The sequence below is a fragment of the Hemitrygon akajei genome, chromosome 23 (assembly GCF_048418815.1).
Source record: "Hemitrygon akajei chromosome 23, sHemAka1.3, whole genome shotgun sequence".
NCBI lineage: Eukaryota > Metazoa > Chordata > Chondrichthyes > Myliobatiformes > Dasyatidae > Hemitrygon > Hemitrygon akajei.
Genome location: NC_133146.1, coordinates 32,865,493 through 32,881,773, shown reverse-complemented (window position 1 = coordinate 32,881,773; position 16,281 = coordinate 32,865,493). Strand labels below are relative to the sequence as shown.

Sequence of the window (16,281 nt, the reverse complement as noted above, 5' to 3'; positions counted from 1 at the left end):
AAGCCACTTTTGGCTGGGTGAAGTTATAACAGGGAGATCACACGTTATTGATGGGTAGATTCCAATGTACAAAGAGGGGCATCAAATTTTCCAGTAACTAGTACACTCTTCTGTTTATTGCTGTTCATTTCTGAAAACAATAGAATTTCAGGAGGATTTTCTTAATTTGGGAACAATTTGATCCCTTTAGCTCTGTGTTGCCTTTTTTATTTTCAGCTCCTTCCTACTTTGTTAAATCTAGCATATTTCCTGAGTCTCTCAATGTAACAAGCCAATGAAGGTAATAATCATGGGTGTGTTCTGGAAACCCTTCCCACTTTAATCATAATGCTCTCCTGAATAATATTCCTTTATTATCTGTTAATTCACCTGGGTGGACAATGTATGAGCAGCAGCATCAGTTGAAAAGCCTCCTTTCAGTATCTGTAAACTGATCGCTGATTTAACCATCACTCCACCCATAATTCTCTCTCCCTCATGAAATGATAAAGATTGAAGTTCATTCCAGTGTGGCTCCTACCCACGTTCACACCAAGGCTGTAAATACAATATCCCTTGATTCCGGGACTGGTTTCATTCCTGACATTTTGCATTTATAAGTGTAAAAGCAAGAACTTCAGTTAAAAAGACTTCTTACCACTTCCTTCCGCTTCTCCCTTATTTACTCACAGTTCCTCTTTACGTCTCTTTTATACTGTCTCAAGTTTCTAAGCCAGCGGCTGCAGTGCTCATTCCAGGACACCACAGCCACGCAGCTAGTAAAGCCGCTGCCTTACACCCCTAGTGGCCTGGAACCCATGGAGCTTTCCCTGCACGGGTTTCCTCCCATTTCTCAAAGACACATGGGTTTGTAGGTTAATCTGTGACAGATATTGCCTAATGGATTGGTGAGTGGTAGAACCTGGGCGAAAGTTTGAGGAATATATATAATAAAGGACGGAATTAGTGTAGGATTAGTGTAAATGGGTGCCTAATGGTTAGTGTGGACTTGATGGGCCAAGGAATCTTTTTCTGCACTGTAATACTCCATAACTTTCTGAAGTAAGCCTTTCCACCATGAATATTAGTTTAAGGTTTCACACTAGGAAACTTGGTTTGGAATCCCTATATAAAAACTAATTCCTTTCCTGTTTATCCCCTTCCTCTTTGCTACATTCCTTTCCAGACTTAGATTTAGTCAGAAGCAGCTGAATTTAACTACCAGCTTTAAAATAGAGAGTTCTTTAAGAGTGAAAATAAATCTATGTACACAAAGCTACTTTTATAACTAGGCTTACTTTGTGAATTGGCTAGTGTGCCATATGAGCACGTTCCTTTAAAAAAATCATGTTTTAGACTTCGTCACATTAGTCTTATCATGAGAATATCAAAGCAATTCATACAGGAATTCCCCAGCTGCCAGAGCCTCATTGGTTAGCAGAGTTGTAAGCCTTACTAAGGATAGTGCAAAAATGATCTTTAGTTGCTATTGCTTGGCCTTTAACTATATGTCAATCTATCTTCGTATATATGCAGTGTCAATGAATGAGGACTGGTGGAGAACAGAAGCATCAAAGTTCTCTTCCATTCCTAGAAAATCCCAAAAGAGCAAATTGAACATGGACCTTTGTTTTTTGAGGTTAGAGTACAAGTTCTTCTTTAATTCTGCAAAGCTTTGATAATTCAATTTCTGAGTTCAGTGTGTAGTTTTGATACCAAAGGAAGAATACACATACTGTACCTTGGAGGCAGAGCAGCATTAATTTACTGGGTGAAAGGTTGCAGAAAAATTGAGCCAGGTGGAACTATATTCCGTGATAGTGAGAGGAATGAGTGACATCTTCCTTTTCGTACAAGAAAATCTTTGAACTTGCCTCCTTTGGCTTCTCCAAAGGCAACCTGATGTTAAAGTAAGAGCTAGTCCAATTATTAGTGGTGAACCCAGCATGGCTTCTTTGACATTATTGGAAACACGATGAAAGGCGTGGTGTTTGGACAAGCTCCACCAACAAAATAAGTGAAAAATAAAATCCTTGGGCTCAGCTAGCTGCCAAAGGTTTTTTTTAACTGAATGTCTAGTTCCATGAGGTAATGTTGCACCTCTATACAATCCTGGTTAGACCACACTTGGAATATTGTGTTCAGTTCTGGTCACCTCACTACCGGAAGGACATGAAAGCTTTAGAGAGGGTGTAGAGGAGATTTACCATAGTGATACCTGGATTAGAGAACATGTCTTATGAGGATAGATTTAGCAAACTAGGGCTTTACTCTTTAGAGCGAAGGAGGACGAGAGGTGACTTGATAGAGGTGTACAAAATGATGAGGCATAAATCGAGTGGATAGACAGAAATGTTTTCCCAGGGCAGAAATGGCTATTACCAGGGGGTATAATTTTAAGGTGATTGGAGGAAAGTATGGGGGTGGGGGGATGTCAGAAGTAAGATTTTTACAAATAAATTGGTGAGTGCATGCAATGCCTTGACAAAGGTTGTGCTAGAGGCAGATATATTAGGGGCATTTAAGACAGTGTCAGATAGACACATTTTAGGTTCAATGAGAAAAATCAAGCAGTTATCTGTAGAACTGGCAGTATTTCTCTACAAAATCAGAACCATAACATTCTGCAAAGGATTGATAATGTAATTGCCAAGAAGGTATTTCCCCTGACTGGGGAATCTAGAAGTAAGGACAATGTTTTAGGTCTAGGGGTTGAGCACATAAAACATAGAACCATACAACCATAGAACAGTATAGCACAGGTTACAATGTTGTGCCAAGCCAGCTAAAAAACAAATCAAAAACACTCAAACACTAATCCCTCCTACCTACACCACATCCATACCCCTCCATTGTCCTTACATCCATGTGCCTATCCAAACATCTCTTAAAAGCCTCTAATGTATTTCCCTCTACCACCACACCAGCCAACACATTCCAAGCATCCACCACGCTCTGAGTAAAAAACTTAGCCCTCACATCCCCCTTGAACCTACCCCCTCTCACCTTCAATGCAAGCCCTGTGGTATTAGACATTTCAACTCCAGGAAACAGATACACCCTGTCTAATCTATCTATGCCTCTCGTAATCTTATAAACCTCTGTCAGATCTCCCCTTAACCTCCGATGCTCCAGAAAAAAACAACCCAAGCTTATCTAGCCTCTCATGAGAGCACATGCCCTCTAAACCAGATAGCATCTTGGTAAAGCACTCTGCACCCTCCCAGAGCCTCAACATCCTTCCTACAGAGGGGTGATCAGAACTGTATGCAATACTCCGGATGTGGCCTAACCAGAGCTTTATAAAGCTGCAACATAACCTCTTGACTTCTGAACTTAATCCCTTGACTAATGAGAGCAAGCATTCCATAAGCATTCTTAACCACCTTATCGACATGTGTAGCTGCTCTCGACGAGCTATGAACTTGGATCCCAAGATCTCTCTGCTCTACAACACTGTTAAGGATCTTGCCCATAACACCGTACTGTCTCCTTGCATTTGCATTACCGAGGTGCAACACCTCACATTTATCTGGGTTAAACTCCATCTGTCATTTCTCTGCCCATATCTGCAACTGATCTATATTGCGCTGTATTCTTTGCCAGTCTTCTGTACAACTCCACCAATCTTGGTATCATCCACACACTTACTAACCCAACCATCTGCATTTTCATCCAGGTCATTTATATACATCACAAACAGCAGAGGTCCCAGCACAGGTCCCTACGGAACACCACTAATTATAAGCCTCCTGCTTGAATAAGTCCCTTCAACCACCACCCTCTGTTTTCTACGTGCAAGCCAGTTCTGAATCCAAACAGCCAGTTTGCGGTGCACCCTATGCATCTTAATCTTCTGGATTAAACTCTCATGAGGGACTTTGTTAAACATTTTACTAAAATCTATGTAGACAACATCCACTGCCCTACCCTCATCAATCTCTCTCATCACCTTGTCAAAAAACTCAAGTTGGTAAGGCACAACTTGCCCCCCTGGCTCTCCCAAATTAGGCCATGGGTTTCCAAATGCTCATACATCCTATCCCAAAGAATTTTCTCCAGCAATTTCCCTACAACTAACATGAGACTCACCGGTCTATAGTTCCCAGTATTTTCCCTTGTTCCCTTCTTAAACAGAGGTACAACATTAGCCACTCGCCTGTCCTCTGGGACCTTACCTGTGGTTAGAGAGGACACAAAGATACTGGTCAAGGCCCAGCAATCTCATCTCTTGCCTCCTTCAATAACCTGGGATAAATCCCATCAGACCCTGGGGACTTAGCCAACTTAATACTCATTAGGAGGCCCAGCACTTCCTACTCCTTGACCTCTAAACACCCTAATGTATCTATGCATTCAGCACTCACCTTCTGGTTCTTCATATCCTTTTCCTTGGTAAATACTGAAGCAAAGTACTCATTAAGTACCTCACTCACATTCTCTGCATCCAAGTGAATGTTCCCCCCTTTGTCCTTGAGTGGTCCCACACTTTCCCTAGTTTCACACGCTTGATGTATGTATAGAATGCCTTGCAGAGGACTTTTCATGGCCCCTCCTGGCTTTCCTAATTCCCTTCTTTAGTTATTTTCTGGCTCCTTTATAATCTTTGTGTGCTTTGTCTGATCCTGCCTTCTTAAGGTTTATATACTTTTTTGTTTTCTTCTTGACTAAATTCGTCACCTCTCTGGACATCCATGGCTCTCTTATCTTTCCATCCCATCCTTCCTTCAAAAAGGAATATGCCTCCCCTGTACACTGATCTTTGAACAATCTCCACGTCTGATGTGAACTTGCCAGAAAAATAGGCATTACCAAGTAACTGCCTCATGCCCTCATAACTTGCCCTACTCCAATTTAAAACTATCCTGAAAGTTAAGGATTTGTGGTCACTGTTCCCTAACTGCTCATTCATGAAAAAGTCAGTAACTTGGCCAGGCTCATTACCCAACACCGGATCCAGCACAGCCCCTCCTCTCATTGGACTGTCCACATGTTGATTTAAGAAGCCTTCCTACATATCTGTTCCTCAATGTCCAGTTGGCTATTGGGGGTGTGGAGTCTGTAGTGCAATCCCATCAGTGAGATTACACCCTTCCTATTCCTGAGCTCTACCCAATTGGACTCAGTGTCTGACCCTCCATTATGTCTCCCCTGAGTGCAGCTGTGATATTGTCCCTGATTAGTAGTGCAATCTCCCCCCACCCGCCCGCCCACCTTACCTGCTGCTCCATCTTTTTTCAAACTTGGAAAACCTGGTACATTATTCACACATTCCTGCCACCCTCTTAACCAAGACCAAGTTCCAGTAAAGGCTACAGTACTGTAGTTCCATATACTGGTCCATGCTCACCCTTACCCATAATACTCCTAGGATTAAAATAGGCACACTTCAAACTATCCAACCCATTGCACCTGTTATTTCAATTTTGCCTTTCAGTCCTTTCCCTGACATCTACCTTCCATTCCAATACTTTTCTTACTGACCTGGGTCCAATTCCCAGCCTCCTGCAAAACTAGTTTAAACTCCCCCAAGTAGCATCAGCAAACCTCCTGGCCAGGATATGGGATTCCTTCAGTTCAGGTGCAACTTGTCCCTTTTGTACATGTCACCCCTTCCCCAGAAAATATTCCAATGACCCAAGATCTTGAAAACCTGTCCAATGCACCATCTCCTCAGTCTCTCAATCTACCATGCTCTCACCCCAATCCTACCTGCATGAACCCGTGGCACTGGGGGTAATCCGGATTACTACCATGGAGGTCCTTCTCACAGCCTCTTTCCTAACTCTATATACTCATTGCGTAGGACCTCTTCCCTTTTTCCACTTATGTCATTGGTACCAATTTGCACCACAACCTCTGGCTGTTCACCCTCTCCCTTGAGAAAACCCTGCAGCCAATCTAATACATCCTGGACCCTAGCACCCAGGAGGCAACACACCATCCTGGTGTCTCTTTTCCAGCCACAGTATCTCCTGTTTGTCCTAACTATTGAGTCCCTTATAACTACCGCACTGCCTGATGTTTGAGCCTCAGAGATGGCCACAGTCTCACCAGCCCGGCTGTTGCTGCCATTCAATCCCACCGCCAAACCCCTCGGCAGTGTCCAAAGATATATTCTTGTTGCTGAAGGGAAAGGTCACAGGGGAAACTTGCACTGACTTCTTCATCCCCCTGCCTCTCCTGGTGGTCACCCATCTACTGTCTGAAACCTGTATTCTGGGTGTGACCACCTCTTTGAAATTTCTGAGACGATTTCTTCACTTGAAACTGCTAAACCTTTGGAATTCTTTGCTGCTGGATACTCAATAATTGTGTACATTCCAAGGCTGACACTGATATATTTTTGAATTAAATTAATAAAATTGGTTTTTAATTATTTTTAATTAAAATTAATTGTGAGTTAAATTAAGGCATGTGGTGATAGGTTGGGAAGGTGGATGAGGTAGAACACCAACCATAATCTTCCTAAATGGTACAGTAGGCTCAATGTGATATCATTAATTTCCTATTTCTTACATTTTTCTATTATGTTTTAAATTTGCATATATATTTATCAATCGTAATTAAAATGTGTGTAATTCAGTTCATTAGGAATGAAAAGATATGGAATTCTCCTTGTTTTTGCACTGAGCTGGAATTACCAATTAGCAGCAATTAACACTAACGTGAGATAAAGACAGTGGCTTATTTTTTATATGCTGTTAATATTTACCCAGCCTAAGCACAGGACTGGCTAAGCACAACTCCAATGCTATATTTAAGTTTGCCAATGACACCACTGTTGTTGGTCGAATCAAAGGTGGTGATGAATCAGCATATAGGAGGGAGATTGAAAACCTGGCTGAGTGGTGTCATAACATCAACCTCTCTCTCAATGTCAGCAAGACCAGGGAGATGGTTATTGACATCAGGATTAATGCTTATTTGTTTATTATTATTATTATTATTTTTCTCTTCCTTTTTGTGTTTGCACAGATTGGTTTTTTCACTCATAGGTTGTTGTCTGTCCTGTTGGATGTGGCCATTCATTGATTATATTTCTACTTACTGTGATTGCCCACAAGAATGTGAATCTCCGAGTTGTATGTTGTGACATATAGGTACTTCGATAAAAAACATACTTTGCAATTTTTTACTGACTTGTAGATGGGATATGCCAACCCAGACCAGACGGCTGCAGGACTCCATACCCGACTCTTCAGTCGAGCTTTTATTGTAGCGGACCCCAGCACTTCGAAGAGAGTTGTGTTTGTCAGTTCTGACATTGGAATGGTATCTCAAAAGCTCAGACTAGAGGTAGGCACCAACTCCCAAGCACTTCCTCTATGAAATTTATTCTATAACCCATGGTTCCGCTGTCCTTTAAAGGATCGTTACAGGTTGCTCTGAAAAAGGTAAGCACACTTTTCATTACTTTTACTTCTGTAGAGCTAGGAAGAAATTAAGTTCCATAAATAGATTGCAGTCCTCTGCTGGCATGGGTTCATTCCGTCCTTTTGTGTTGTCTGCATGCAGGCCGGATCAGTATTAGAAATCCCTGAAATTACTTGGAGCCCGACTGGTACACTGCAGTGGGGTGATCTGTTGACATTTTCATTTCCCTATGATGGTGCATACCAGGAGTAATGACCAGTTTTCAATCAGCCTTAGACCAAATTCTTCTGTCATGTTATTCCACAGTACTGGAAAGCAGAGAGGGTTAAATTCCGTGCTATATTTTACTTCTTGAATATAAACAAGAAATGCTGTAAACATTCCATGGATCAGGCAGTACCTGTGGACATACAAGCAGATGTGATGTTTCAGGTCCAAGTCCCTTCATCATGCTTGAATACCTTACCTTCCATCTGAGCAAGAGTCCATCTTATTGTACTAGGGAAACATTTGACAGTCTTGGCAGTGGAGTAGAAGCTGTCCTTGAGCTTGTGCTGCATGCTTTCAGGTTTTTGTCTCTTATCCCCAGTTTTCATAGAGTGTCATTATCTTTACTGTCACACACTTCACTGATTTCTCGGGAGACAGATTGGTGACCAAAATCTATTCCAAGCCGACATACTTGAATAACTATCTTGACAATATCTCTTCCTACCCTGCTTTCTGTAATGACTTCATTCCATTGTTCTGCTTTCTCCAGTTTTGCTCCGTCCTGTAGTGATTGTGGCAGGGTTCACACCAGAGGCTTTCCTTCTTCCTTGAACTTGGCTTCCCTCAGCTTACTGAGTTATCAACTAGTCTTATCTTCACTCTGCTCTCATCTCCACAGCTCACACTCAGAGTCTCTTGTCCTCACCTTCTACCACAATGACAGTCCTCCAGTCTTGGAATCCCTTTCAGCATTCCAAAGGGATCGGTATATTTATATCACCCTAGTTTGATCTTTCGCCTCCAGCAACATCTACTCTCCTCATAAAATGCCTTGTGTGATCAAAGAAGATGCAATAGCTGCCACCTTTACTACTTTCTTTCTCAACATCCAGGGACCTGAGGAGCATCACTTCCAGGTAGCCTCCATCCTAATGGCATGAACATTGATTTTTCTGACTTCCAGTAATGGTATTCTCCTCGCCTTTCCCTCTTCTTCACTTCCCAACTCTGGCTTCTTCACTTGCCTTTCACTTGCTCTGCTGCCCCTCCTCCTACCTTTTCTCCCATGGTCCACTCTCCTTCCCTATCAGATACCTTCTCCTCTAGCCCTTTGGCTTTTCTACTTATCACCTCCCAGCTTCTTACTTCATCCCCCACCCACCTGGCTTCACCCATCACCTTCTAGCTTGACCTCCTCCTCCTCCACCCACGTTCTTATTCTGGTATCTTCCCTTCTCCTTTCCAGTCCTGATGAAGGGTGTTGGCCAGAAATGTCGACGGCTTATTCATTTCCCTAGATGCTGCCTGACCTGCTGAGTACTTCCAGCATTTTGTGTGTCTTGCTCAGGATTTCCAGCATCTGCAGGATCGCTTGTGTTTATCTAAATCAGGGGTTCCCAACCTAGTGTTCGCAGACCCCTTGTTTAATGGTATTCGGCCATGGCATAAAAAAGTTGGGAACCCCTGATCTAAACAATCCTTCCAGCTGAAGCATTGATTCACTCACTTCGGTACTCACTTCCTACCAATTCGAATCCTTGAAACTGGGAAAACCAAGCACAGATTAGGTGAACACTTTGCACAACACCTCCACTCAGTCCACAAGAGAATGTCTAAACTTCCAATCGCCTGTTACTTTAATTATCCATCTGACCACAGCCTCCACCAACACTTTCTCTCTTTGGTCTCTGAAACTTCTCTGAGGAAGCACCAATAAATTTAGAAGAAAAGTACTCCATCTTCTAATGAAGCGAAACACTGCCCTGAGCATTCAACACTGAACTCGCCAACAATAACCAACATTTCCATTTGTATTAGAATTAGTTAATTCACAGGAAAAACTATTATCCTCGGATTCAGGATCAGGTGTATTGTCTCTGATGTAAGCCATGAAATTTGTTGTTTTGTGGCGGCAGTACAATGCAGGCAAAAAAACAAGTATAAATTACAGTAAAAATAAATAAATACTGCCAAAGAGGAATAGTGAGATAGTGTTCATTCGCTCCATTTTATCCTCTCTCCACTAATGCTGAGATTAGTATTTCTAGCCTTCTCACACAGGTTAGATTTGATCTGCAGCTACTGCAGAGCTTTGAATTTCACAGTTGCAGCATTTTTTTCCTGTTCTCTTTCATCCCATGCATCTTCTCCGTACAGAACAGCCGTGATTAACAAAGCTTCGCCACCCTCTGTCAGCCAGCCTCATCACCAGTTCCTCACGGTCTCCACTCTATCAACAACATTCTGTTTCCTTTCCCCTCACCTCTGTCTAAGTGAAATTATCTCCGAGTTCCCATGAAACATCAGCAGTCTGAAACACTAACTCTCTTTCTCTCCCTGTAGATGCTCTCTTTCTGCGGAGTATTTTCAGCACGTTCTGTTTGTATTCTCAGTATCTGAGGATTTTTTTCCCTTTCAATGTGCTCTTCTTGTTGTTTGGCCTTAATGGCACATGGTTCCAAATTACAGAAAGCTCTAAGTATAAGAATTGTTCAATTTTTCTCATAATCCATCTTCACATCTTGCTTTTTCCCAAGGTTCAAAAAAGATCACTAATAGGTTTAGCAATTGCTGTTTAAGTTTTGTATGACTAATGCCTTTGAACCTTTTAGGTTTTGAAAAGACTGAAGACCAAATATGGGAATCTTTACAGACAAGACAACGTTGTTTTGAGTGGAACTCACACACATTCTGGGCCTGCTGGGTATTTTCAGTATACGCTCTGTCTCATCACAAGCAAAGGCTACATCAAACCATCCATTGATGCCCTAATTAATGGCATAATAAAGGTTAGATTGTTTTCTAACACACTCTCGATGCATGTTAATGAGCATAAATTTAATTGGAGTGTTTATTGTGGTGTTTGTAGACAGAGTGATTTGCTAATGGATATTATAATTGGTAAAGTTGGCTCTGAAGTATATGAAGTCAAACCTCTCGTGGCACTGTTCATTGTTTAAAAAAATAAAATCATTTTCTGGTGATGGATCATGTGGATCTTTCCACACCAGTCCCTCATGCAGGAAAAGAATGAATGATCGGACTATTGATACCTGATGGAGTTGATCAAGGGAGAAATATTACCCAGAACATCACAGGACTAAATTGCTCCTTGAATGCTCATGGATTTTTTTAACCAAAATGTTTTCATGGTACGGTAGTGAAGTGGTTAGCACAAAGCTTTACAGTACAGATGACCAGGTTCAATTCCCACTGTTGCCTGTAGGGAGTTTGTATGTCCTCCCTGTTACCACGTGAGTTTTCCTCCGGGTTCTCTGGTTTCCTCTTATTGGATTCAATCGTGCGATTGCTGAGCGGCGTGGCTTAAACGGCTGAAAGGCCTATTCCGTGCTGTATCTCAATAAAATTAAACAAAAAAATATATGCCTTAGAGCAGGGTTTTCTCAATTGGCGTTCCGCGGAACCTTAGTATTCTGTGAGAGGTCCCTTGGGGTTCTGCAAGAGATCTTGATTAAAACAAATAAACATCACCTTTTGAACTTCACAGAACGTACGATGCTAGGACTCGCAGTGGCAGCAGTGACCGAGCAGCCTGTTAGCAATCTCACTGTGGGGTCTCTGAGCCCAGTATTGCAGTGTGCAGTGGGACAGTGTTTATTTGGTTGAGTCTATGCTCAGTTTTTGATGCGAGATAGGGGAGGCCATTGATAACTGGTGAGCGCTGTATTGTACAGAGGGGAGGACGTTAGGCTGATGAGGAGTGTGAAGTGTGTTTTCCGAGCACTGAACGGACTCGCCCAACTTGGGGTGTGATGTCAGCCTCTCCCTCCCGATGCACCGCCGACTGGTTTATGGGAGCAAACAAACTCCACTGGTGTAGTAGAAAATCAGAGGGGATTTTTCATTCTAAAGAAGGAATTTTTACACGCTGCAACTCAACTGCTGGCCTGCCACTTTGCTGCTGTTGTAAATGTTGCAAAGGGTGAATTTTGTATGTTAGAAGTAAATTGTATTGTGAAGCTTTTGTATTTTTTGCGGTTTTCTTGTTTATTTATTTATTATCCCATTCTTATTATGCAACAACGGACACAAAAAAAGTCCGTCTTTACAATGAAAGGTACTTAGCACTGGGTTTTACATGGACTGGGGATCCAAGTTGTCCTATTCCATTGTGCCCTGTCTGTGGCAAACAATGGCTCCTGCAAAATTGAAAAGAAACTTAACTACAAATCACAGCCGTATGACACATAAAAGTACTGATTATTTTAAATGGCTATTGGAATCTCAAAATGAACAGAGTAAAGCTTTTGTTAATAAAGTCACAGTCAGTAAAAGAATCCAGAAAGCAAGTTATTTAGTAGCAGAACTTATTACCCAAAAAAGGAAAAGTCACACAATTAGTGAGAATCTAATAATACCAGCATGTAAAATTACAGTGGGTAAAATGCCAGGATAAGACTTGTGCTCCAGAACTTGATGCGCCGTTAGCCAAGTTGTTCCAGTGCAGCTACAACACTAGCATCTACCCAGCAATGTGGAAAATTGCCCATGTATGTCCTGTACACAAGAAACAAGACAAGTCCAATTACTGCCCTAACAGCTACTCTCAATTATCAGCAAAGTAAGGTAAGGGGTAATCAACTGTGCTATCACACAGCACCTACTCGGCAAAACTGCTTACGGATGACCAGTTTGGGTTCTGTCAAGACCACTCAGCTCCTCATCTCATCATCTCCTTGGTTCAAACGTGGACCAAAGAGCTAAATACCAGAGGTGAGGTGAGAGCGATAGCCCTCAACATCAAGGCAGCATTTGACCGAGTATGGCATCAAGGTGCCCTAGCTAAAATGGAGTCAATGGGAATTATGGGGAAAACCCTCTGCTGGTTGGAATCATACCTGACACAAAGGAAGATGGTTGTGGTGGTTGGAGGTCAATCATCTCATCCTCAGGACGTCACTGCAGAAGTTCCTCAGGGAAGTGTTCAAGGACCAAACATCATCAGCTGCTTCATCAATGACCTTTCTTCCATCATTAGGTCAGAAGTGGGGATGTTCGCAGATGACTGCATGATGTTCTGCACCAGTTGTGACTCCTCAGATAGTGAAGCACTTCATACCCAAGTGCAGCAGGACCGGACAATATCAAGGCTTGGTCTGACAAGTGGCAAGTAACATTCGAACCATGCAAGTGCCAGGCAATGATCATTTCAACAAGGGAAGTTCTAACCATTGTCCCTTGACATTCAGTGGCATCACCATCACTGAATCCCCTACTATCAACATCCTGGGGGTTACCATTGACAGGAAACTGAACTGGTTTAGCCATATAAACACCGAGGCTACCACAGCAGGTCAAAGACGAGGAATCTTAAAGTGGGTAACTCACCTCCTGACTCCCCAAAGCCTGTCCACATCTACAAGGCTCAGGTCAGGAGTGTAATGGAATACTTGCCTCTCGCCTGGATGAGTGCAGCTCCATCATCACTAAAGAAGCTCGACACCATACAGTAGAAGGCAGCCCATTTGATTGGTACTCCTTCCACAAGCATCTAATCCTTCTACCATCAGTGAACAGCACAAAATGCACGGCAACAACACTCCAAAGTTCTTAAGGCAGCTCCTTCCAGATCTATGACCACAACCATCTAGAAAGATGAGAACAGCTCCACTTGGAAATCCCTCTCCAAGTCACTCACCATCCTGATGTGGAAACATACCAGTGTTCCTTTTTGTCGCTGGGTCAAAATCATGGAATTCCCTCCCTGGCAGCATGGTTTGTGTACCTACAGCTCAGGGACTGCAGCAGTTTACCACCACCTTCTCAAGGGCATCTAGGGATGGGCAATAAATGCTAGCTTAGCTTACACATCCTGCAAATGAATAAATTTTAAAAAAACATAAGATAAAGAGTCCTTGTAAGTGAGTCCATAGGTTGTGGACAGCTCAAAGATGAGGCAAGTGAATTTGAGTGAAGTTATCCCCTCTGGTTCAAGGGCCTGATGGTTGATGGGTAATAACAGAGTACCCTTTTAGAAATAGTTTTGAGAACTCCCAGACTATCATTTGTTTACTTTATCTATAAATACTGTATAAATCATTAACTTACTGTATATATCTGGCCATCAGTGAGATTATTAAAAATTTTATGTAACTTATTGTTCAAGAGCATAAAGGGGGCAATTTGTTCAGGAAGAACTTAATGCAAAGAACAATAAACAGAACATACACTTCACTAGTTGCAACAGATAAAATACAAATATGGACTTGAAGAATTAATCATGTCAAAAGTAAGACAATTAAAACAGAAGAGGCTTAAGAAGTTGAAGAACTGTGTAATATGCCATTGCTATAAAGTTAAGTGAGATAAATAGCAACTGGAAGGGCTCTATCCTAATGTTCTTTTTAGCCTGCTGCTCCTAATGGCATCTTTCCAATAATATCCTAAAACCTTTCCATTGCAAGAGGATTGCAGGAAGTGTAGGATGGTAGAACAGAAAGGGTTGTGAATAGGGAAGGAATTTTACTTCATGTTTGCAGTAATGATATGTACATACCATTTGATTCGGAGGGGAAAGGGAGGGAGTGTAAAACTGTTGGAAAAATACACGTTCAAAAGTACCATAAAAAAGCACTACTCACAAAAGAAATACCAATGTAATTGCTGAATTTTCAGATGATTTATAAATATACTTCCATGGCAAACAGCAGAATTAATTTTATGACATTAGCTATAATTCTATACATTGAATACATCTAAGTTTATAAGTTTGATCATCCCTTCCAGAAAATTTAAGCTATCACTTCTATTATTAGAGCATGGACACTGGCTCTCTGGATCTCCACTGTAGCACACTCAAAGTTATGGTTTTAACTTCTACTTAGAGAGAGTTCAGCAGCGAAATCTGTCCTGACATTTCAGTATGGAGGGCAGATTATATTGCTAGAAGTGCATCTTACAAATGAAATGTTAAACCAAGGTGCCATTCCACGGCACTGGTTCAATACCGAACACAGACGTTACAGGTGTCCAATATTTTCTGATCAATCAATATCACTACAATAGATTATTTGCAATAATGATACATACAGGAATTTCTATCTACAAATTGCCTGCAGAGTTCTTTTTATATAATACCATGTCTGGATTCAAATTATTTCATTGGCTGATAAGCACCTTTGGACATTAGGAGGTCACTAGTGGCATTATGTAAATCTACTGTCCCCTGCATTTTTTTAAATCCCTGTTTGTTAATTATCTATTTAATGGATGTGCCACCCCAATGGCCATTTAAATTCCATTAATTTTCTTTGTCTTTCATTTGGTTTCCAAAAGAATAGCCCATTTTTAAAGATGAGGTGGATAACATTTTTTGAAAACAGGATAAAACATGGATGACTTTAAACATATGATCCTCAAACATGGGGAGGCACATATAGGAAGCAAACAGGAAGCAGAATACATCCTTCCATAGCCAGCTCTACTGCCACGATGAGGCCACTCTCAGGTCGGATGAGCAACACCTCGTATTCCATCTGCGTAGCTTCCAACCTGATGACACAAACACTGATTTTTCTTACTTCTGGTAATCCATTATCCATTTTGGCTCCTTCTTACCCCTGCTCTTTTCCTCACCTGCCCATCACCTCTGCATGCACCTCATACACCTCCTCCTACCCTTTCTCCATGGTCAACTCTTCTTTAGTCCTTTACCTTTTCCACCTTTCATTCTCCAACTTCTCACTTCTTCCCCCCTCCCCCACCCACCCCCTTGTGTCCTGATGAAGGGCCTCGGCCCGAAACGTCGACAGCACTTCTCCCTATAGATGCTGCCTGGCTTGCTGCTTTCCACCAGCGTTTTGTGTGTGTTGCTTGAATTTCCAATATCTGCAGATTTCCTTGTGTTTACCCTTCCTCCTCACCTGGCTTCACCTATCACCTGCCAGCTTATACTCTCTTTCCCCTCCTCCTATAGTATGTTCTTAATTTGGTTTCTTTCTGATTCCTTTCCAGTCCTAATGAGGGATCTCACCCTGAAACATTGTCTGTTTATTCCCCTGCATAGATGCTGCCTGACCCACTAAATTCCTCCAGCATTTTGTCTGTATTACTCAGGGAGAAGAGCATGCTTACATTTTGGTTGAATGGCCTGACATTTCTGGATATTTGGCAACTCATAATCACTGTACAATAATCTATAGTTATTACTGTGTCAATTCTTTTCTGGGACATTTATGTGAATATACTTGCCTTTAATCCTGTGAAGGGAATCTGTAGAGTGTGGCTGCACTTATTTTTAATCTCAGTCAACCCTCCTTTCAGATTGCCGGGCAATTTGTGATTGTAACAACTTTATAAATCATTCCTCTCAAAGTAATGCCCTATCATTAACATTAAGCATGCAGCTGAGTGTTCTACCCTGCCTCCCAAATGTATGTCATTGGCTTCTGTGAAATGAACCTCCAAGGCAGACTATAATGTGCTGATGCTACAATATTTTGCATTTAGCACTAATGACCGGGGATCAAATTTAAAGCTATTATACTTAAAACAATAGCATTTCTAATATCAGATGCCCATTAAAGGAACTCAGCCGAGTATATCTTCCATGGAATCGTTTCTTAATCATCCTTTGCTATTATCGCTCAGAAAAATTATGAGAATAGATTGGAAAAAGATATTCTTCTTAGATAATGGAAAAATGTATTGCTCTCATTTAGTTTTATGGTAAATGGAAGAAGCTTGTTTTGTAAT

General features: G+C 41.6%; 1 protein-coding gene across 4 annotated transcripts in view; it reads left to right on the top strand.

Annotated features, from left to right (window-relative positions):
- The window catches only part of asah2 (N-acylsphingosine amidohydrolase 2), an 89,878-nt gene that overhangs the window by 9,919 nt on the left and 63,678 nt on the right, over window positions 1-16,281 (top strand). For all 4 annotated transcript variants that reach the window (XM_073027336.1, XM_073027337.1, XM_073027338.1 and 1 more), the window contains 2 exons: window positions 7,129-7,278; window positions 10,179-10,355. In XM_073027336.1, the coding sequence (XP_072883437.1) occupies window positions 7,129-7,278; window positions 10,179-10,355 (327 nt within the window). The remainder of the gene's footprint in view (window positions 1-7,128; window positions 7,279-10,178; window positions 10,356-16,281) is intronic.